General features: G+C 38.6%; 1 protein-coding gene across 1 annotated transcript in view; it reads right to left on the bottom strand.

The window, feature by feature from the left end:
• ICE1 (interactor of little elongation complex ELL subunit 1) overlaps positions 1-23,811 on the bottom strand; it is a 70,263-nt gene that overhangs the window by 19,464 nt on the left and 26,988 nt on the right. Inside the window, 7 exon segments of the mRNA XM_017863347.1 lie at positions 467-657; positions 5,181-5,341; positions 7,946-8,114; positions 9,550-10,739; positions 10,742-14,339; positions 17,042-17,451; positions 20,009-20,095. Of these exon segments, the coding sequence (XP_017718836.1) occupies positions 467-657; positions 5,181-5,341; positions 7,946-8,114; positions 9,550-10,739; positions 10,742-14,339; positions 17,042-17,451; positions 20,009-20,095 (5,806 nt within the window).

Below are 23,811 nucleotides of genomic sequence, written 5' to 3'. Positions count from 1 at the left end.
TTTTTGAGACGGAGTCTTGCTCTGTCGCCCAGGTTGGAGTGCAGTGACGCGATCTCGGTTCACTGCAAGCTCCACCTCCAGGGTTCACACCATTCTCCTGCCTCAGCCTCCCGAGTAGCTGGGACTACAGACGCCCGCCACCACGCCCGGCTAATTTTTGGTATTTTTAGTAGAGATGGGGTTTCACCGTGTTAGCCAGGATGGTCTCGATCTCCTGACCTCGTGATCCACCCACCTCGGCCTCCCAAAATGCTGGGATTACAGGCGTGAGCCACCATGCCTGGCCATGATGAAGGTATCTTAAGGGTAGTTTTATTAACTCTTACAAAATAAAAGCAGTGTCATTTGTAAATGTTTCATCTGCCTTACATGCTTAAACAACAAAAATTATTCAAACCACAATTCAGCATTCAACAACTCAACCTTACAATAACACATCTTTATTTAAGTTAGTAAAATAACTAACCTTATGATGTTATCATGTGTCCAGATCCACTTCTGATGGCAGCAGAGCAGATCAATGGCAAATATGTATTCCCAAGTGTTATCACTTAGGTCTTCACCAAATTTTTCACTAGATTGAAATTCTGTTTTTGGACATAACTGTATGGTCAAAAGCAGCTTAGAAACCATGAAGCCAACATCTACCGGGGCATTCTAGCAAATGAAAAGAAATAAAATAAAATCTGGAGTTTCACATATAATGCATCTTACCTTAGTTATCTAAAAGACTACAATAAGCATTCGATGACTAATCATTTAATCAGAAATAGCTTTTCAAAACAGTTTGACCATGTTTATCTTAGTTATAGAATGATGACACAACAGTACTTGGATGAGCCAGATTAAAAAGCTATATAGGCAGGATGCAGGATTCAATCAGGCAGAAAACAGCTTACCTGTAATCCAGATAGGAAAGCACAGTTTAATCAACTCAAGAGAATTAAAGTTAGAAAGCTAGTTATAATTACAAAAATAAACCTCTGAAAATTATTTAAATTATATTATTTTTCTGACATTGAGTATCAGTCTGCCTTTTCAAGAAATTCATAAAACTGAATCAGAGAGTAATGAATTCTTACTTCTGGCTTTTTTCACACCTGTGTATAATGTGTTGTGATATTTATCCAGTGTTGCATAAAAGAGTAGTTTGAACACTTTTTACTGCTGAATAGTAACCAATTATAAGGATATATTACTGTTTATCAATTCACTTTTGACTCCTGTTAATGTTGCTATGAGTATTCATGTACAAGCCTTTGTGAGGATGTAAATTTCACTTCTCTTGAAAATACCTGAGAGTGGAACTCCTTCCTGGGCCTTTGGCCAAGAACTGGTTTAACTTTATAAGAAGGTGCCCAACAACTTTGCAAAGTAGTCATGCCTTTTCCCGTTTCCACCAGCACTGCTTGACAGTTTTATTATAAAAATAATACAGATACAATACTCAATATACGTAATACAAGAAAAGGCTTGGGCTTGGAAATTTGCTTTATTACTAGAAGGGCTCAGTAAGCGAACCTTTCAGAACCTGTCTACTGAAAGGTTCTAAGTCTTAAGGTTTCTATGCGATACTCCACAGCCAAATCATGGTTCAAAGTAATACACCTGATAACCAAAACTCAGCCAGAATGGCAAATATTTCCCACTCAGAAAAATCAGTGACTTTGCAACCTGAGGAGATGCAAAAATAAACTTTGATATGAAAGAAATCAAATCCATATATTCACTTTTTTGAGTATCTATTTTACATTTTGTAGCAATTGTGAACATGGGATAATCGGCATGTATACAATACATGCTCCATAAAAGTGCTGAGAATCTCCTGTGTTTCAGGTGTGGCTGTAATTGGAAGTATTTGGTATTAGAATCATAATTTTAATTAGACGTGTTTAACAGAATGTAATTAAGTTTGTAAACATTGTTTGAATATTTATTACAACTCATATTCTACATTCTCAATTTGACTTTTTATACTCAAGAGTTGCGTAAGTGCTTAGGAAGATTATTCTTATTAGACTTGAAGGCCTACTTTGTTTTTGAAGAATATATCTTAAGTTTATGAATATGTTTAAAGTTTTAAGATAATTAACGTACTGAAATTTGTAAATAAGATTATTTAGGAAATGTTAATCTGTTAAATACATGAGTTAACTAACATTAATCAATGGCCAAAGTGAACACATTCTTGTTAACAATTAATTGATTTATAAATGAAACAAGACTCATGAGTTTAAAGGCTTTTAAAAGGTTTATAAATTTACAACTTTAAAATTCAGCAGTAATTTAAACCAAGACGTCACTTCTACATATAGAGCATCCTTAAAGATTTTATCAGCTCCACCAGAAAAACTTGCAGGAGGAACCACCTTGAAGAACCCAACACAGGGAAATACTTCCCACCATGGTTACAGCAGGAATCGCTAACTCATGATTTTAAAAACTGAAATAATTTCAAAATTTACACTGAAGATACTACTACTGATTTCTTGTTAACTAGCAGTATTATATTTAATAAGTTGCCTCCTATTTCCTAGTCTAGGAATAATCCCATGGGGGTTTCTTCTTTAATTCAGTAATGTATTGATTTTCTGATTCTGAATTCTCCTTGTTTTATCAGGATAAACTCTATTTAGTTATACAGTATTATTGTTTGAATACATTACTGAAATCTCCTGTTTAGTGACACTTCTTACATCTAAGTGACTCACTAAAAACTGGCTTTTCCCTTCTTATAGCATTTTTAATTGGGTTTTATTATTAGAAATGAACAGAAGGCTTTCAGTTTTTCCTCATGCTTAAAATAGATTACAGTTACTTGGTTCTTTAAAGATTAGATTAAAACTCAGGTGGAATCTATACATGTCTTTGTACAGAAAAGTTTTAATTATCTTTTCAACCAGTCTTTTCAAGTTTTCTACCCCAAAGCCAATTTTGATCATTTGCATTTTGCCAGGAAATCACCGTTTCCAAATCTACTGCAGATAGTCGTCTTCTCATTCTGTGTCCTATATGTCTACTTTCCCATTTCACATCTTCACTATTTTTGCTCTTTTGTTTTTGCTGATCTGCATCAGCTATCTATGTTGTCAGCATTTTTTAAAAGCAGTATTTTTATCTTCTATGTGTTTCTGTTTCTTTTCCACTTCATTACTACTATCTCCTAAAATTTATTCTTTTTCTCTGGTTCCCTTGTTATATTTCTAATGTTGAAGATGAGTAGCAGTTAACTTCATTTATTTTCTGCTAAACAACTAAGACATTTAAGATACTTTAATGAGTACATGTTTTCCAAAAAAGCTACAGAACTTTGATTCTGAGTTTACTTTTTCATTGACTTTTAAGACTGTGATTTTACTTTTCATATTTTATTTGTTCCCAGATTGTCTACGAATGGATGTCTCAATTTCAAAGTAAATGTAAATATTTTGAATTTTTTTTCTGTTAAATTTTACTGAATTATTACCAGGGAATTTTGAGTGTGAAATCTTTACTTTAAAACTAATGTTTTCATGTGGTCAATTCATCATTTGTGTAAATGTGTCATAAATAAAAAATATTCTTCATACACATTTACTTTTTAAATTAATGAATTGTACTATGTCCTCATTTTGTTTACTAGATTTTAATTCTGTAAGCAAGCATTTGGAAATCCTCTAATATAATGGGGTTTTATTCCCCAAGTATTTCTCCCTTTCTTAAAGCTTTGACTATGTATTTTTATTTGACATAATACTTAGCAAATACATTTACTAAAATGGTATGTTCTTCATAAGTAATGTCTTTTTAACCATATCCTGCTTATTTCTGAACAGGTGAAAGGAGATGGGCTCTAGTGTGCAAGCAGAAAGACCAAGTGAGAGCAGGAACAGCCTGGGCAGATAACATTCTGAAGGCAGGTAACCCTCTAGAGGCAAGTAACTCTCCAGACACAGGTAACTCTCTAGGAACAGGAAACCCCCTGGAGGCAGGTAACCCTCTGGGAACAGGTAACTCTGGAGGCAGGTAACTCTCTGGGAACAGGTAACCCTCTGGGAACAGTTAACTCTCTTGAGGCAGGTAATGCTCTGGAGGCAGGTAACCCTCTGGGAACAGGTAACTCTGGAGGCAGGTAACTCTCTGGGAACAGGTAACCCTCTGAAGGCAGTAACCCTCAAAGCAGGTAACTCTCTGGAGGCAGGTAACCTTCCAGAAGCAGGTAACCCTCCGGAGGCTAGTAACCCTCTGGAGCAGATATATATGTGGTTGCTGGTATCCATCGGTAGGAGTCGGGATGTCTCTCCTGACACAAAGTGACAGACTAGAATTTATCACAATAGCTCACATGAATGTACTCTGTTGTGTCTAGACAGATTGATGAAGAGATCATTACAAACTTGCTTTTTAATATTTACCTAACTTTTGACCACCAAAAGCTCTTTCCTTTATGTTTTATAAAAAATAAAAGCCTAACAAATACTAACATCAAAAGTAATAATAAAAAAAGGCAAAACAGTATATAAAATTCTGCTCCACACATAAACCAAGGGGAGTTTTTAGAAGAGGAAATACATGCTCATTAAAACAAAATAAAATTTAAAATCAATATCACTGGCTTCAGTACCTCTTCTTGAAGTCTGCTACTGGTAGTTAGATTCTCATTAGATAAAATGAACAAATGAAATAAAATGAGGAAAGAACACCCATCTAGACACACTTACTTTAACATACCAATAACTAAAAATAATAAAAGATAACACGGGAACAAAGTAGTTAGCACAAAAACAAATTCCACCAACTAGAAAGAAAATAAAGCATATTAGATTTTAAAAGTCCTAATAGGAAAAAACTGAAATACATTATTTTTTTTTTTACCTAAGTATCTATTGAAGAACTGAATCATTCTGTAGCTTCTCTGAGACTTTTAAACATATATACCTATGTGTGGGTTTCATCAGTCACAAACTAGTGTACAAAACAAATTATTAATTAACACAATCCTTTGGTCTACAATTCTTCCTCGAATGTCCCATGCATACTTAATGAACAAAATGAATAAGCTTAGGTTAAACTGATTAAATTTTAAAAGATTTAGAAAGAAGAAAATGCCTATGAACTAATATAAAACTAAATACACAACAAAATAATATCTATTTAATATCTAAAAGTAAGGTACTGTAAGAAATAGAAATAAAGCTCACCTTTTCCCAATTAAGAAAAGCTCTCAAGCAGTTCAGAACCTCTCCTTTAGCACGTTGCCTGGCAACTAACTGCATTGCTTTATTAATCACCGATTGAGAGAGAAATACATCATGCCACATGTTTGCAATAAACAAAGTTAATTTTTCAGACTCTGGAAAATCTATGAGAAATAAAATACAATAAACCTTTTATGTATGATCAAGTGAATAAATTGCAAATTAAGAATAAATTGTATTAATTTCACTGGTGCCTTGCAAGGCATCCTGCAATGGAGGAAGCTGTAAATGGGGAGCCCAGATGAGGCTCCAGTCATAGTCATTTCAAAAATCCGTTCTCGGCTGGGCGCGGTGGCTCACGGCTATAATCCCAACACTTTGGGAGGTGAGGAGGGCAGAGCAGGAGGACAAGAGATCAAGACCATCCTGGCTAACACGGTGAAACCCCGTCTCTACTAAAAATACAAAAAATTAGCCGGGTGTGGTGGCGGGCGCCTGTAGTCCCAGCTACTCAGGAGGCTGAGGCAGGAGAATGGCAGGAACCCGGGAGGCGGAGCTTGCAGTGAGCTGAGATTGCGCCACTGCACTCCAGCCTGGGCGACAGAGCGATACTCCGTCTCAAAAAAAAAAAGAAAAATCCATTCTCCAACTTCCTTGTTCTCAGAATTATTCCATTTGGTATGTGTCATTATAGGCAATTTTATGCATTACATAGATTTTCATTACATTACATAGGCTTTTATGCATTACATTTACTCATTGAACACATAAAGCTTCTGATTTGAAAAATTTTTTTAATAAATTCTAGGTGACAATTCTTTTGTTGTAAATACTTTCTCCTACATTCTGACTTTGTCTCTTTTTTAAAAATTAATTGTAGTCTACAGACAGTAAAATACACTCTTTTAAAGTTCAATGAATTTTGACAAATGATTAAATCCACGAAACCACCACAACAGTCAATACCATCATCCCAAAAATTCTCTCGTTCTTGTGTTCTGCAGTGAATCACCTCACCCCAGATACAGAGAAGTCCTGATCTATTGTCACTCTACATTAGTTTGCCTTTTCTCAAATATTTATTAATGGATTTGTGTAGTATGCACTCTCTTCTGTCCAGCTACCCTACTCAGCAGGTTGGTCTCGACATTCATCCATGTTGTTGCATACACTGGTAGTCTATTCCTTTGTATACCCAAGTAGTATTTAAGTGCTTGCTTGATATATCAAAATGTTTTCCATTCACTGGCTGATGGACATTTGTTTCCAGTTAGGAGCTCCTATGAGTCAAGATGTTACATCCGTGTGCTAGTTTATGGAATGATGTAACGATCTAACTCTGTGTTTCTGCTGCATAAGTGCCTATGAGTAGAATTTCTGGGCCACAGGATAAATGAATGTTTTAATTTCATAAGAAGTTGTCAAGAGCCTTCCAAAGTAAAGATTTTTATCCTGTTTGCTGTACAATCACATCTTTTTAGTTTTCTTTGTTCTGCTTTATCTATCATTGACACACCTAAGAATAGGTAGCTCAAAGTATAATCTCACTGCACTAAACTTGATCTGTTAATTTCTGAATCCTATGTTTATCTGGTGACACTTCAGAGTAGAAACAAGACAAATAAATTATCTCCTTACAGAGTATACAAGCTAGAGGAGCAGAGAGACAGCAAACAAAATATTTAATCTTTAAGAAGTGGTAAGTGCCATGAAGGCAAATAAAGAAAAATAAGGGATCCAGGATGACTAGGAAGGTATGTGAAAACGGAGTGAAACGCAAGAGTTGAGGGAAACAGCAAGAAAGCTGTCAGCACAAAAGCTAGAGCTACGAATGGGCCTGTTGTGGTTGAGGAAGAACAAGAAATCCATCATGGTCTTGGCCGAGCCCACATCCTGTTCCGTCCCACCACCCGCCAACTGCTGAACTTCATGTGTGTTTTTGTGATGTGACAATGGCCTGTCAGTCCCCCTGGACAACTGTACCTCCATATGAATTTAATCACCACAGAAATCCTAACATTCACTCCATAATGATTTGTTGAATAAATGACTGAAAGAGTAAACAAATAAATGAAGTGGGTAAATGAAACACTTAGCAGCTTCGTTCACAACAGTAAAAGTGATGGATATACTCAATTATCCTGATGTATAAGCCCCATAAACATGGTAGTCAGAGACTGTAAAATGTTTAACACTGAGATAAGACTGGTATGACATTAGGTTTCGTATGTACATCATCTGATTTAAAAACACTGATGATGTGATATAGCAAAGAATGATTCCCAATCTGATCCACTAGTAGGGATGGAAGAAATAGTAAAGAGAAAAGAGAATCACAGGACAACCCTCACGTCACCATCTCCTTTCAGCTTTCTGTTATCTACTTCTTTTCATCAGCTTACAATTTTATCTTAAAGTAACTACCCTTTCCATCTAGTAGTACAGCAGTTTGGCTTGTCACTTAAAGTATCCCTCTCATATTTTACAGCAACTATATCTAATTCTAAAGCAGCTGCCCAGGGCACAGAACAAATAGACACAGTAATGAGAAATACTCATTTATTTACAAGCGGAAATATATGTGCTGATATAAGTAAGCCCTAGTAAAGACCAGGTGCAGCTGGGTATAGCTAAAGCTATTCAAGGACAAAACATAACATTATTTTAAAAGATACACAGTAATCACAGAGCTGAAAATATAGACTCCAGAATAAGGGAAAAAGGCAATCATGTATTTTCAATACAAAATTGTCACAATCTAAGCATACCTTCTTTAAGCAGGCTGTAGCAAAACAAGCGAGCTCTTTCCAAGTCTCCAAGTTGCCGACAAATACCCACATACACCCTGCAGAGGGCATGAATGTAATTGTGGTCCATAGATATCTTCTGAATTTTTAGTTCTGAGAGAATAGAGTGAAGCAAGCACTCTGCTAAATGCTGGATTGAAAAAAAAATTAAAATGGCAATGTACACTCATATTTATCTTTAGCCTACCAAAGATTATCTAAAAGTTACAAAACTTAAGTATCTATTGAAAAAATAAAACTTGTCCTACATCAGAAGGTAGAGCACAGTAGTAACTGGTAAGAACTTACCTAGCATGTAAGTCACGAGAATCGAGGTCAGGGACATTGAAGAGATCCCCACACCTGTCTGTTTCCTATGGTTGGTAATGCTGCAGATGCCAGAATGCAAGTCTCAAAAGACCTAGCTGCACACTGTCACTACCTCTAGTCAAATAAATCATAATTTCTTGGGTTTTGCCTTATGTAATCTGTGTATGTGACTGTATGAAATACAGTATATAATTTTACTCTCATTCTTGTTTTCTAAGCTCTTATTTACTCTACATACTGTTTAAATTTAAAATACTAAGTAACATTTTTTGTCCTAAGAGGAGCATTAAATAATTTGATATATGCATTCATTTCCTTTCAAAGTGACTTACAGAGCTCCTTATGCTTTCTGCAAGTAAGCAATCTAAAAAAATAAATATTTATGCCAAAATAACTCCAAGTAAATGCAGATAAGCACCAAGTGTGATCCATCTAGCACTAGAAGTCATCCATGCAAGGTTCCAGCGGATATTTAGAAAATATAGAACTATAAAAGTCCTAATAAACTACATATTTAAATTTAAACCACCCCTTTTTTCCCTCTCTTGACACTAAGCATTTGTTCCTGTTTGATTTGTAACAAACACTCAAGGAAAAGAAAAATTATGTGATAAGTTGAAGCTTTGAAGAAAATAATTTTAAGCCTCTAAACATGCCAGGATCAAGTGGATATATGCAATTTTAGTCCTGACAGATACTTTAAAAAAAATGTAAGTAATTTGATGAATAGAAATGACCAAATCTCCAGTCTCTTATCGTATTTTAAATTTGTAAAATGCTGGCTAGAAATAAAGTAGTCAGCCGGGCGCGGTGGCTCAAGCCTGTAATCCCAGCACTTTAGGAGGCCGAGACGGGTGGATCACGAGGTCAGGAGATCGAGACCATCCTGGCGAAAACGGTGAAACCCCGTCTCTACTAAAAAAAAAAAAATACAAAAAACTAGCCGGGCGAGGTGGCGGGCACCTGTAGTCCCAGCTACTCGGGAGGCTGAGCCAGGAGAATGGCGTGAACCTGGGAGGTGGAGCTTGCAGTGAGCTGAGATCCGGCCACTGCACTCCAGCCTGGGAGACAGAGCGAGACTCTGTCTCAAAAAAAAAAAAAAAGAAATAAAGTAGGCATAATGTTTACATGGATAACTCTCATCCTTGCAGTAAAACCTTTGTCCATGGTCATCTACACACTTTGCTGACAGTAAACAGCATCTGTCTTTGAGGACATGTAATCCATAATGCACTCAGAAAAGAGCAGCCACATACCTTTTTTGTTGTGCTAAATTCATAAACAACTTCTTTCTCTTGATCTCTCATTACAGGCTTTTTGGAGATATTTCCCACATATACATGACTACGAATGACAGGTAACAGATCAAAAGAAAACTCTGCAATTTTCTTCAGGGCATTAGCTATGGCTTTATCATGGGACTCCACAGTTTCTTTCGGGCTTAAAGGCAACTGTGAAACTGCACTGATGGCTGGACTAGAACAACTTCTTTCTGCATCTGTTGTTGCAATTTTAGCTGGAGGGAGGTTCCCTGAGAGGTTCTTTCGGATTCCTTCTGCAGTGACTCCCCTGGTTTCTGGTTCTGGGGACCCAGTGTCCAGGCGCAGTCTTTTAGCACTTCTCAGTGTAGACGCTGACAATGTTCTTTTCCCACCTGAATCCTGCTGAGTCCCCAAATCTCTTGACTTGTCTTGGTTACAGTCACCACCAGAGCTGCTCCCAGTTTTGACAAAAGCAGTTGCTGCTGAAGTGATAGTTTTGAATCCTATCATAGCACTGGCAGGTCCTGGTAAATTCTTACAGTCAGCAGATGGGCCTCGTGTGAGTTGAATATTCCCTTTGAGGATGTTGAGGGTCCGGGCCCTGGCAGATAACTCTGGGTACATGGTGTCAAGGATTTTCACAGAATTCTCCTGAGGCCCTCCCACAGAAGCATGGCCAGATGCACAGGGTGGGAGTCGGCCAGGCACAGGAAGTGCGTGCTTCGGTGTGGCCGCACAGAACTGCAGAGGAGATGACACTACCCTCTCACTGGCTGACACAGCAGATGGAGATGGAGAAGGATCTAGAGGAGAGGCATGTCTGGGGTCCTCTGGCCATGGAGACATGACAGGAGGCACTGGGGTTTCACATAAGGGAGAAATCTGGCCGACGGGAGAGGTTGGTGAGGAAGGACTAGAACTCGATATCAGTGGAGAGAGTGGCTGTGAAGTCCTTGGAGGTGTAGCTATCAGAGGAGCAAGCAGAGGTGGCAAAGGAGGCCCCACCTCTTGTCGTATTTTACTCAGAGTGTCAGGAGAGCAATCTGTAGGAGTGGATGTATCAGCATTTGCTAAAATGGTCTGAGTTTGGCTTCTTTGAGTTTTTGTATTAGCTTTTTCCCCTGAAAATGACTGAGCAACTTCATTCTGATGAGTTTCAACTCTGCTCGATGCTGAAGTTTTACTGGCTTGTTTGACTGATCTTTGTTTGAAACCTTTGATCGATTCTTATTTTTGCCAGATGGCTCTAGTTTTGAGTTATAATATGTGTGATCAGATGCAACAATCTGAGTCTCGAAGTTCTGATCATATATTTGAGAACTAATCCATATACTAGGCTTAACAGGTCTATTTCGCAAACGACTTTTATCAAAGTTGGTGCTCTGACCAGTGCTTGAAACATCTTCTTGGGGACATGAAAGATTATTGCCACATGGAACCTCCTGAAATGCGGGGCCAGTGTGACTGGCTTCTGGGGACTTCTCAGCAGAAGTCACTGGGATGCAACCGGCTTCCAACTCTCCTTGAGCCTGAGAAATAGGGATGTCTCCAGGAAAGTCACACAGTGTGACCTGGTCCACATGTGGCAGGACAGCTACACCGCTGATAATTGTCCAGTTGTCCCCCTTTTCAATGACTAGATTCTGATCCTTATTTATAAGTACATTTATAACTTCTGAGGTCACTGTTGCTATCTGACACTGAAATGTTGTTTCGGCCTCGCAATTAGAACTTTGCTCTGTCGATGGCTGTGTTACAGAGTCAGAGCACAAGGCTGATGGCTCCACAGGTTCTGGCAGGACTTCTTTCCCACCATTGGTTTGCTTGCCTGCATCTGAACTGGCCTCTGGTCTGCTCTCAGTGTTTTCATTCTGAGGCCTACCGCCGATGGGAGAGCTGCCCTCAGTGTCCAAGGCAGCTGTTTGTGGGGCTGGTTCTGAAGCATGTGATGAGGAGCCAGTTGTCTCCCGAAATGGACTTTTCTCTTTTAAATTCTCAGTGGTCAAGTTGTTATTTATATTTAAGAGCAATAAACTGCCAGTGTCTTTACCATTGCAATCTTCAGCATTTGTCTGAAGTTCTTGCCTAATCTTGGTCAGAACCTCAGACAGAGTTTCCAAAGAACACTGAGTGAGCTGACTTGTATTTTTTAACAAATAATCATCTTCCTCTGATTCAATCCACTCTTCACAGGTTCCAAGTGTTTCCTCCTCACAGGGTTGCTTTCTGTATTTTTCTCCTGCTATTTCACTTGGCTTTAATTCTTTGTTCATTTCTTTATTTAGAGTTCCTTTACTAGAACATTCAGAAACAGAGTCCCCTGAACTATAATCCCCTAATTGACAGCTCTCAAGAAACATCACAACCTCTGATGTGGAAAGTCTATCTAGCTCAGAAAAAGTACTTATGTTAAAATCTTGCAGAGCTGACGTCAAATAACCTACCTCTAAGGAAGGTCTCACCTCAGCTACACCGGCATCTGTATCTCCTGAATTTTTCTGCGAGTCATCAGGAGCATCTTGCTGTTCGCTCCCCTCACTGCAGCTAAATGCCTCACTCTCCTCTACCTCAGTGTCGTCTCCCCTTTCTCGAATGCCTGTGTAACAATGTAAGGTACCAGGCAGGCTACTTTGGGAGGTATCCTGTGTCTCTCCTTTTCGGCAAAATGCTGAAGAAAAAGTAGTGTCTGCAGTGCCAAAACATTCAAGCAAAGCACCACCGGGAGTCGTAGATTTCAACTTCCAAAGTCCATTAGCATTTTGTGATGTGCTAGTAGAATCATTTGCAACAGCCAGGGCCTCACCACCAGATCTCCCTGTGTCTCCACAGCTGGTTTTTTCAACAGAAAAGCCTCCTGACATGGTCACTTCTGTGGCTGGAAGCACCTCACTGCCATCTGTCCCACTGGAGTCCAGATCTGTGGCCTGAGGCTGCCTTTGCTTTTGCCCATCTCCCTGCACTGCAGCTTCTCTCACAATGTCTTGGTTTTGGACAAGGATGTTTTCAGAAGAGAAAGATACTCTGCTATTTGTGGAACAATCAGAATTTTCTACTGGTGAAGAACCACCTGCACAATTGAAATCTAATTTTCTCCTAGAGGCAGAAACTTCTGGTGAAATGCTTTGCACAGCAGCCACCTCCCTGACGTTTTGTGTTGTATCATCTCTTTCCCCAGCACATTTTGCTATAGTTGACATACCAGTTTTGTTGCCATTATTTTCTGTTACTAAGGTAGGCTCGTTCCTGTGTGGCCTCAAGTATTCCAATTTGGCACTCTGAACCTTCTCAGTTCTTGTCTGTTTTGTGATAACTGATACTTGATTAGGCAACACCGATGCAGTGGTCTTGAATTCTACAGGACTGTTATTTTCTTTAAGAAGATTAGGCTTGGGTGTTGGTCCTCTATTTTGTAGGGATGGCATTGCCTTTTGTAACTGGCTAGTCTTTTGTTCATGTTCTGATTTAGCTTTCAGACTTTCTTCGCCACCTTTCCTTAATAAATCACTATGGTGCCATGAAGTACTTTTAACAAAACCCAAACCACTCTTGATCAAGGCAGCCTGAGAACCTATTAATGATGTGAAATCTGGCTTATTTAGTGTGAGCTCAATTCTTGGATCTTGACTTTCACATTGCCCATCTTTTGTAGCTTTCATAAATACTGACCGAGGAAGTGAATGTATTTTGGTTAAGTCTTTTACTACTTTTGCATATTCTATACCACTGCTCTTCTGATCATTAAAACTAGATGCTCCCAATTCAGGGCTCAAGGCACGCAGGCTATTCTCCAAGGTGTTTCTTCCTATAGAACACTCTGGTGGCTCAGACTGCAGATGTAATGTGTTTAAAGTTTTAGTGTGTAATTTATGTTCTGAATGAGGCGGTTCAGTAGAGAAAACTTTAGTAGTAACATCTGGATCATTACCACAGTCTAACCTAGAAGAAGACTGGGGATTACTGCCAACAGACAATGCTACCAAGGTAGAAGACGAGGAAAAACTGGTTTCAAAGTCAAGCCCTGCTACATCCATTGCATCACCTGAGTCGTCATCTTCTGATTCAGGTGATTCTCCTAAACAGAACCCTTGTGTATCTTCTTTTTCCTTTTCCAATTCTCTAGATAGTCCGTGAAAATGGCCAGAAACTGTGATACAGTCTGGTTCAGAAGTGATTTCATTAATTCGTGTCCACTTAGTAAACTCTGATTTGGGTGATCCTATCATTTTGGACAATGGGATTTTTCCTTCAGATTCCATGAGTTCATTTAATGGCCTTTTGCCAAGGTGAGAAGAACACAACTCGGACTTCCTAGGGGCAGCTTCCTTCTCTTGTGCAGGGCTGGCAGACAATCTCTCAATGCACAGACCTCGAGTGAGTTTACGAACGGTCTTCTCAGTTTGCACTGACTTATCCATTTCCCTAACCTCCATTTGTGTCTTTGTCTCATGTAAAATGTCTCTTTTTCTATCACTCATGGATCGAGATGCTGTGGTCCAGTGTTTTTCACCAACTAAGGAGTGTGTGGCAGAAGATTCTCTCAGTGTTGCTGTGAAAGTCTCAAGTCCAGCAGTTGTCACTTTATTTACTTCCCATGTATTCAGAGCTTGGATAGCTTCATGTGATTTGAGCTTTTCCTCCCATGTACCACTTCCTTTACTTTTTCTCAATGAGCCAAAATAATTCTGTGATTCAGCTGTATCATCTTCTGAAACGGACTCAGCAGAATTTCTAAGTTGGACTGAGTCATTGTCGCTGGAATCTGCATACTCTCCAAAGAAGGTTTCCTTAAAAAATATGAATTATACTTGTCAAACACTAATTCAACAGATTAACATGACTATCAATTACATGCATTATTTTTTAAAAGTACATGTTTCCTGAAGAATCTTTATAATCACATTTGAGCAGGGGCAGGCTAGAGCCTGGAATCTCTGTGGTGAGTGGGGAGTTCTCCAGCTTTGGTCCAACACTGTTCTGCTCTCTCCTTAAGGGTGCCCAGCAACCCAGAGAGACACCTCCCCCAATAACAGACATGCTTCCAAGTGCCACACTCCACTCTACACAGGGTTATGTTTGTTCTCTTAACTTTCAAACATTCCTACTTGCACACTGTTACTTCCCCATCATCTAGTAACAAAGGCTCTGACCCAGGTTGCTGGTCTCTGGCTTCATAGCTCTCTATTTCTTCTCCCTCTGGTGTATCTGACTTGTACCCGGTACAGCCTTGTGCAGGGGGGGAGGGGTGTTGTCTTGTGGGTGTCTCCCACCACATACCTCCTCCCCAACATGTCCTCACAGAGTGCTGCAGCCTGACTGATGTCATCAACCACACCTGTGCTACCCTTACAACGCTCTCTCCCTCCCAGCCCGTTCTCCGGCCACCTCTACTCCAGAACCTTTTCCTGACCCCCAACTCGTCCCCTCCTGAGTTAACTGCCTAGAGCATGTGGCCCACTTGGCTTGCGCTGACACCATCAACCACCTTGTCTCTATTCTGTTAGAGAACAGTGGACTGGTGAAGATTAACAGCTGCTGACATCAACTTGCTCCTACTGAAAGAATTCTTTCCTCTTTTGAACTCCAGAGTACCACCATCTCCTGGATTTTGTCTATTCTGCCCTTGTTTTCAATCTCCTTTCCTCGAACTTCTTCTACTTGTCACTTACATAGGGACGGCTCCCCAGGGTCCTAACTGGGACTCCATCTTCTCCTCCTCCACACTCTTACTGGATGATATCAGAGCTGCATGACTTCCACTGCACTCAAACGCTGGCAGGTCCTGAACGTCTGTGCACCACCACAGCCTCCGTCCAGTACCTTGCCTGTGTATATGCATGCCTCATATCTAACATTCTATACGTTATTCTCCCAAACAGGGTCTCTTCTTATATTTGCTGTTTTTCAACATCTTGGACTCCTCCATCTACCCTAACTGCCACATTTAAAATGTCACCAAATGCTGCTCATCTGACCTCATAACATTTTTCAAACCAGTTCCCACCTCTTTAACACCAATGCCACAACTTAGGTTCAGGTATCAAGAATTAAGTGAGCTGCGGCTAGGCGCAGTGGCTCACGCCTGTACTCCCAGCACTACGGGAGGCTGAGGTAGGCGGATCACAAGGTCAGGAGATCGAGACCATCCTGGCTAACACCATGAAACCACATCTCTACCGAAAATACAAAAAAATTAGCTGGGCATGGTGTCAGGCACCTGTAGTCCCAGCTACTTGGGAGGCTGAGGCAGGAGAACGGTGTGAACCTGGGAGGCGGAGCTTGCAGTGAGCCAAGATCACGCCACTGTGCTCCAGTCTGGGCAACACAGTGAGACTCTGTCTCAAAAAAAAAAAAAAAAATTTACTTGAGCTGCTTATTAAGCCGCTACCTTACCTGTGGTCTTGTCTATTTTCTGACTATCACCCCACTCCCTACTCATTCATACTGAAATGAAACTTTCAAATAACAATCTATCTTTCAGTTTACGTCTTTGGATTCATCAAAGATTTCCCCCTTCAGGATAAAGTGGGAACTCCTTGGGAGGATGCACATGGCCTTTCCCAGTCTCACCTGCATGAATCTGCCACACACAGAGCTCACCCTTGCTTCTGCACTCTTGTGAGAACAGCTCCTCCACCTGAAGCACCCCCACTCACTCCTTAAAACTCAGTGTGGGGACCGAATCTTCAGAAGAATCCTGCCTGCCCCCCGACCTGCCCCGGCTTCCATTCAGGACTGAGCTGCTTTTCTTTATCCTCCTGAGGAGCGTGTTTTCCACCACTGCAGGGCTCTACACAGCAATGCATCTGTTTGCTCCTTTACTGCTCCCACCTCCACACAATGAATCCTACTAAAAGGCAATGGCATCTTTCGTCACCTCTGCACACCCAGTGTCTAGCCTGGTCCCTGGAACATAACAGGTACACATGGTGTTTTCGTAAAGAAAGAAATTGATTCGAGGAGCAAAACATGTATCTGCTCCTTAAGCCAAAAATATATATATCTGCTTCATAAAGACTAACTTCCTAAGAAACTACTATAAACCATTCAGCAAACACACAAAAACATGATGAATTCATCAAATAAAGGTAGAGAACTCAGCTACACTAGGTTAAGGGGCATGGATGCTGTATACATGGATTTTCCTATCACTATATAACTCCATATATACAAATGTCTTTAATTCAGTTATTCCACATCAACAGATAAAAACAATGAAGACACAGTCTTCCTATAGAAAACTTGTAATTTGGTTGTGGAGAAAGACTAACAAAAATGCAACCCTAATACAAAGTGAAAAAATTCATATTATATATGTTGATCCAAAGAGTAGTGGCATGCTTTTTAAAATCCTCATGTTACCCCCTAACAAAATTGGCTACAATGAATAGTCTTTGCAAGAATATCACTAAATCCTTTGAGCATCAACAACATATTAGGATAGACAATGTACCCACTTGGTAATTCAAACTCAGAGAGCAAAACTCACAGGTACAAATGAAGAAGGTAAGGAACCCGGGCGTGGTGATGCCATCGGAGGGGGTGAGGGCACTGGCGACAGAAGAGGAGGGGGAAGTCTGAAGAAGTCAATTGCAGCTTGAAGATCGTCATCAAAAAAATGATCATGGTCAACAAATTCAGTGCTGCCACTGTCATGATGACTTTGTACTAAAACCTCAAGATTTCCATTCTCATTAAAAACATGGTCAGAACTACAATTTGTTCCACTGGAACTCTGTTTTTCCACATTTTGACATAAAAAGTCCTCCTTTATCTCCATGGACAGTTTTGTGAGGCATGTCTGCACATTTGAGGTCCTGAGAGGGCTGCCTTGTGTTAGAGGTAGCGTACCATCTTCCCCAGGCACTCTGGAGCTGGTGATTGCTTTGGCAGGTTTTTCTGTGTCGGGGAACAAAAATAGGTATCAGGTATTTACAATATCAAGAAAACTTAAAAACAAAACAAAAAAGCAAACCTTATTACAACAGTTCAAAATGCTTGAAATATTAATTCCAAGTAAGCAGAAACATTTTTTAAAAGGCAACCAGTTGCTTTCTAAACATTATCCTAGAAAATCAATACATTTCATACAAGTATGCTAGTCTTGAAGTAAGAAAAGTGAGACAGACAGGTGAGACGGACTGGTAGGTGGATGGATGACACAGCTGGAAAGACATCCACGTTCATGAAAACGGGCCTTGCTGGCTCACTCGGTCTCTGGATGAATCTTCCCATACAAACAGCAGAATGTGGCAGAGAAACAACTTTGTGCCCATAGGTTGATAAAGAACACTATTTTCTGTCCAAAAAGTGATTTGAAATCAAATAATATCAAGCCTACCCATGGCCATATCTGTACAATGCTCTCTAACTAAGAGATCTGATGAGGTCTATGAATACTCAGTATGATAATGCAACAGCAAAGTTCCTATAAAAACCTAATCCTTTCAGGGTCTTGATTTTGGTAAACTTCAGTGGTACTAATTATTAACAAAAACATTTGATTCCATAACCATTTATTATATTTGCAAGCTTTAAAAATAAGTTTTCTAGAGGATCCAGGGCTCCTTGGATAAGCGGCTGATTATAGGGCTGGGGAGGGAAAATCCAAGTAGAGATTGAAATACCTTGCGGTACCAGAAGTAAACAACTTAAAAAAAAAAAAATGGAGTATTTATGAAGGGCCCAGGAGCCAATCTAAAGAAGCTCCCACCAAAGCTAAAAGGATAGCACTGAATAAAGCAGCAATTATAGCAGGCAAGATCCACTGCTGGAGGCTAAAATCAGCAGGTGACAATTAGAAAGAAACAGAATATTTGCACAATGTTAAAGAATCTTTCTCAAGTTGATTCATTAGGAAAAAAAGAGTAACTTTACAACATAAAAACCTGCAGATACCACCTTAACCAAGTGATCAAGGTTAGAGCCCAGTGATAATACATATCCACATCACCTATCCCTAGAACAACTCCCTGAGCAAAGAGAAACATCACCACTGTGACGCTCTTGCCTTAAATTATTTACACAACCTCAATATAACATGAGAAAACATCAGATAAGCCAAAGCAATGGGCTTTCTACAAAATAATATTCTCCCAAAGTGTAAAAAACAAAAGAAATTAAAAAAAAAAAAACAAAAAACAGGAACTTTTGGACTGGAGGAGGTGAAAGCAAGATGACTACTAAAGGCTTCCTGTACGGCATCCTGGAAGGAAAGGAGGATCCCTGGGGAAAACTGTGAAATTCACAGTTTAGTTAATAGGGTTGTACCAAATGTCCTGGTTTTGATCACTGGTAACTGAAAATGTTAAAAATCCTGCAATCTGCTAAGGGATCCATGGGGATTCTCTAAACTATTTTTGTAACCACCCTCATATGAAAATGAAAAGCTAAAACAAAAGAATATGTCTTATGGTATAAGAAGATTCCAAAGATGCCATGTTTTCCCTTCTACTTTGGAAAAATTAACGTAATATATTTATCCCTCAAAAGCATATTTTTAAATACAAACATTAGATTATGAAATGAAGAACAGCTCTTTTAATAACAGCTTGACAACATAAAATCAAATGCTTAAAATAGAACGCTAATTGATACAGAAGGCCAAAAAGCATCCCCCGGTTGCTTCTGCCTAAACAGATGAACTGATAAATTATAAACTGAGGGAACTAATTTAGGAGTTGTGGGCACCATGTGGTTAATACCAGTGGGTACCTAGTAGGTGAACTGAGGGAAACATCTACTTAACGAAATCCCATCAAATATGCCTCTGTACACTCGACAAGTTCTAAGTCCACCATAAGTAAGAATCAGTAACTTGTCCCTTAAAGTTTTTTTCCAAGGAAACTGTCTTTAGAAGCCTGAGAGGAAAATACGGTGCAGGTTTCCATAGACTAAGAACCTCAATGACCCATGAATTTACAGCAGCTAATCATAAGAAATTAGTAAAACGACAAAAAGCTAAATAAGTAGCACTTTTGTCTTATACAAGACAGCTATCTTCTCCCCTTCCACTCAGGATAGCTAAATCCACTATAACTGTGAATATGCTAGAATGCCTCCTTGATACTCTGAAAATCAAGATGTTCAACTAAAGGAACTGATAAACTACATTAAAAATAAGCGAAGCTAAAGTGCTCACGGATTGATCAAATTCACGAAATGATTCTGAAGAAACTGCATCCTTCAAGTCTCCCCTCTCCACCTGACAGTACGCCTCTGCTACTCGACCTTCTAGTGTTTTTGAAGGTTCTCTGATGAAAGCTAAATGTATTCACTGGGATTAAAATTCACGCTGAAGGGAAACGAGTTTTGTATAATTACAAGTACTCATTCATGTTTATTTCATTCTTTCAATGTTAGAATCAGGAGCTAGTAAAAACTAACAGCTGCAATGCCTATGGTAAACCTCTCTACTTTCACATATGAAATCCATTTCTGTAAGCTTCTCTCTCACCTGGGATACATCTGCCGCCTTCACCAGGTAGTCTGTGTGTTGTGTTTACACAGAGCCAGAGTTCCTTCAGAAGCAGTTTTACTTTTCCTGTGAAACACAGTAAAGCATTAAAGTCACGTCATTTGGCTCACCGTACACAAGGCCAAATCATACTTCTGTGAAAACAGGGTTTATTAGGGACTTAGGAAATTAGGTAACTTAAACATCTTCCCCAAACTCAACTACTGTACACAATGCAGTTATTGATAAAAAGGTCTGCAATACTTTAGCTAAAAATTGAAGGCTGAAGGTACATTTGTTTGCTTATTTTTAAACAAATTTGGTGGCAGAGGCAAGGGATTCAAAAGACCATGTGTACTTGTTGTTAAAGGGTTTTATTACCTCTTTATGTATGCATGGGACAAATGAATCTTTGGCCCACATATTTTCACCAGAGACTGCTTGGAGATGGGGGAAGGAAACACAGTTAATAACTGATAAGGGATCTGGGCTCTATGTATTCTATAAGGAGTAGAGAAGCATCCCTCAGTTATAAGAGGTTATCAGAAAAGTCATTCGACTTGACCATGCTGTAATTAACCTGGGGAGTTCAAGGATTACAGATAATCCATCAATGGGCTTGAGGGGAGACGGTATGGGAAATGTGTGTGTATGAACATATGGATAGAAACCAATCATCACACACACAAGCAGACAGAGAAGCACATACTTTTATAAGGAAAGTAAAACCTTTGGAATTTTTATACATTTTCAAAGAGATGTAAATTCCTAAAATAGTTAAGAACCAGTAATTCAAATTGAAAGGCCAAGGGATGCTGTAACTAAGACAGCCCTAATGCGATACATGTAACATTAAGAATATTATACTCTGGTTTTAAAGCTTTTCTACATTAATAGAAATTTCAAAACCCTCTAAAGCAAAAAGCGTTTATGAAAATATAATTATGAATAGCTTGTGGTGAAATGTGCATAAAAAAGACAACCCATACTAATTAAAATTCATCTAAAAGTAGCTTAAGTGTATGTAACTCTCAGGCCACCTTAAAAGTTCTATTAGAGTTTCCTTGAACTTAAGTTTTTTAATTAACCTTAAGCATTTACTGAAATTAGTGAAATATTTAATCCAGTTCAAGAGAAGCTTAAAGACCAACCTTCAAAAACCAAAATGTCTCAGGGAATCACAGATTTTGTAAGAGATTAGCTCTACTTAAGCTGGCAGACTGCTTGCTCCAAAAAATGAAGTCCACAGAAAGGGGACAGGATAACTGTGGAGGACAGCTCAAGTAAGTGTGAAAGGCTGGACACGGCCAACTCTCCTGAGCCAAAACAACCTTCTGATTGCCACTGTGTGTGAGCTACATCCATTTTTCAGTTCCAAAATTCTGTGATCGAATAGCTTATCTACATTGTGATATAACCTACCCAAAAGCCTGCTTCCAAACACTGTAATCCCCTTTGCTTAAATGACCTGACCAGGATCCCTGCTTATTACGTATACCCAAAGCAGCAAACAAGGAACCTTAAAAAAAAAGAAAAAAAGTTACTTTTCCATTCTTATGGAGGCTATCATCCAGAGCTATGCCTTTTCTAACTGAGCATTCCAACTGCTAATCTGACCCAAAAAAAATACATAAAAGCACTCTACTCCTAAACAAAGCAGAAAAAAAATCTTCAGCGTTAACTTCATACTTAGTGAATTGCACGACTTCCCCTAATCCTTTAAAATTCTTCCTTTATCAAACTCTAAGGCATGTATGAATATTTAAGGATTTACATATTCATTTATGAAATTTCTTTCCTACTTCGTTGCTTTGTCATCTTCTGTATCCATACCACACTTCTTTAATCAGGGTAGGCTACTGAATATCCGTTACAGCGTAGTTCTTATTCTGTTTTTTCCTTTTGAAAAACTGTATTCTTCTGAACATACACTCTTCCCTATAAACCATCTGCTTGTCCTCTTCCACAGAAAACCTCTATGGGACTTTGAATGTTTCTGTATATTTATAAATATATTTGGGGAAATTTTACATCTTTATACTTTGTATCTTCTCATCCAGGAACATAATGTTTATGTACTCAGGTCTTCCCTAATGCTTTTAAGGAATGTTTCAGTTTTCCTTAGAAACACTGTATAATGATTTCAGGTCTTTTCTTAGACATCTGCTGGTTCAGGTACCACTTGAGAATGGGTTGTTATTCCATTCCTTTTCTAACAGGTTAACAATGGAACAATGTATATGTTCATTGTATATGCCAGTACTTTACCAAGCTCTATTACTTCTAATTCCAACTGCAGTTGAGTCTTTTGAATTCTCTACATTAGTAATATCATCTGAAATAATGACAATTTCAACTTTCCTTTATTAGTATTCACAGCTCTCACTCTTCTGCATTTATTCTGTTGCACTGGTTCAGGCCTCCAGCACACACACACAAAAAAAAAAAAAAAAAAAAGGGAACTAACAAAAGCATGCTTGCCTTGTTTTTGACAGTAATAACCATACTTTGAATGTTCCACCTTTCTCAAGTTAAATTTTTTTTTCTAGTACCTCATCAATTTTTTGAAATTGGGACTAGGTGCTGAATTGAGATGATCCCAACATCCTCTGACCCAGATGTACTATTCCTGAGATAAATCTTCAAGCATAATTTGTCTGTATTCTAAATTATGTGTAGATTTAATTTCTTAAAATTTTATTTAGTATTTTTGCAGCTATATTAACAACAGAAGAGTCCTGAGTCTTGAGAATATGTGTGCATGCTATTTGATTTTGGTACAGCATTATGCTAGCCTAACAGAATAAAATGGAAACATTCCTTATTTTCTAAGTTCTGAAACAAAAAAATTAATAATAGAGACACTAGTTTTTCACTGAATGTTTACAAAGCTCACCTATAAACTATCTGGATTTATTATGCTGTTAGATCTTTAACTATTCTTAAAATTTTCTTCCTGGTTATTTTAAGTTTGCAGCAATTGTTCTGAATCAATTTGAGCATGTTTTCCTAGAAAATGGACCATTCTACTTACATTTTCACATCTGAATATGAACTTGTGAATTAAGAAATTTCTCTACTGTAGTTTTAATGCTTTCTCGATCCTGGTGCTGCTATTTTTTCGTTTGTTTAATCAAAGTTTACGAAAGAGATGTTGGTTTCATTAGCATTACAAAGAACCAGCTATCAGATGTAATTGTACTAAATCAATTGCTTTGTTTCCTATTTCATTACATTTGCATTTTCATCATTTTTTTCCTTCATTTAAACAGTTCATTCTCTGTATTTATTTTCTAAAGTGACAATGTATCACGTAAGGCCATAACAGATTCCTTTGAACAGTGAAGGACTGCCCTACTGTTTACTTTCAAAACAGTTTAGTATTTCAGTTCTTGTCTTCTCTGTTATCCAAGAGAGGTTTTTTTGTGTGTGTTTATGTGAGTTGAGTTACTAGGTAAGTTTTGCAGGTTTTGTTTTTGCAGGGGAGGGGATTTTATTAAAAGCTCATATTAAATTGTCGGTATTTTTTGTTGTTTACTTACTAGTCAACTTTTATACGTTTGGAAAGTATTTTAACGAACTCCAGGTGTGTGGTTTACAAAGCGTTGTATATAAATTATCCATTTGGAACTGTGATTCCAATTCCATCCCTTGTCTGCTTTTGCTCTCTCTTTCTAAAAAACATATTGAAGTCTCTCATGACAAAAATAGATGTGGCCAGTCCCCCTAGATTTCCAAGAGTATTGCTTGACATCGTTGCATACTCTTAGGTACATACTAGCGGTATCTTCTTGGCAAACTAT

Source organism: Rhinopithecus bieti, unplaced genomic scaffold (genome assembly GCF_001698545.2).
Source record: "Rhinopithecus bieti isolate Rb0 unplaced genomic scaffold, ASM169854v2 scaffold_68553, whole genome shotgun sequence".
Lineage (NCBI taxonomy): Eukaryota > Metazoa > Chordata > Mammalia > Primates > Cercopithecidae > Rhinopithecus > Rhinopithecus bieti.
The sequence above is the reverse complement of the archived record's forward strand: the minus strand, read 5'-3'. Positions and strand labels throughout refer to the sequence as shown.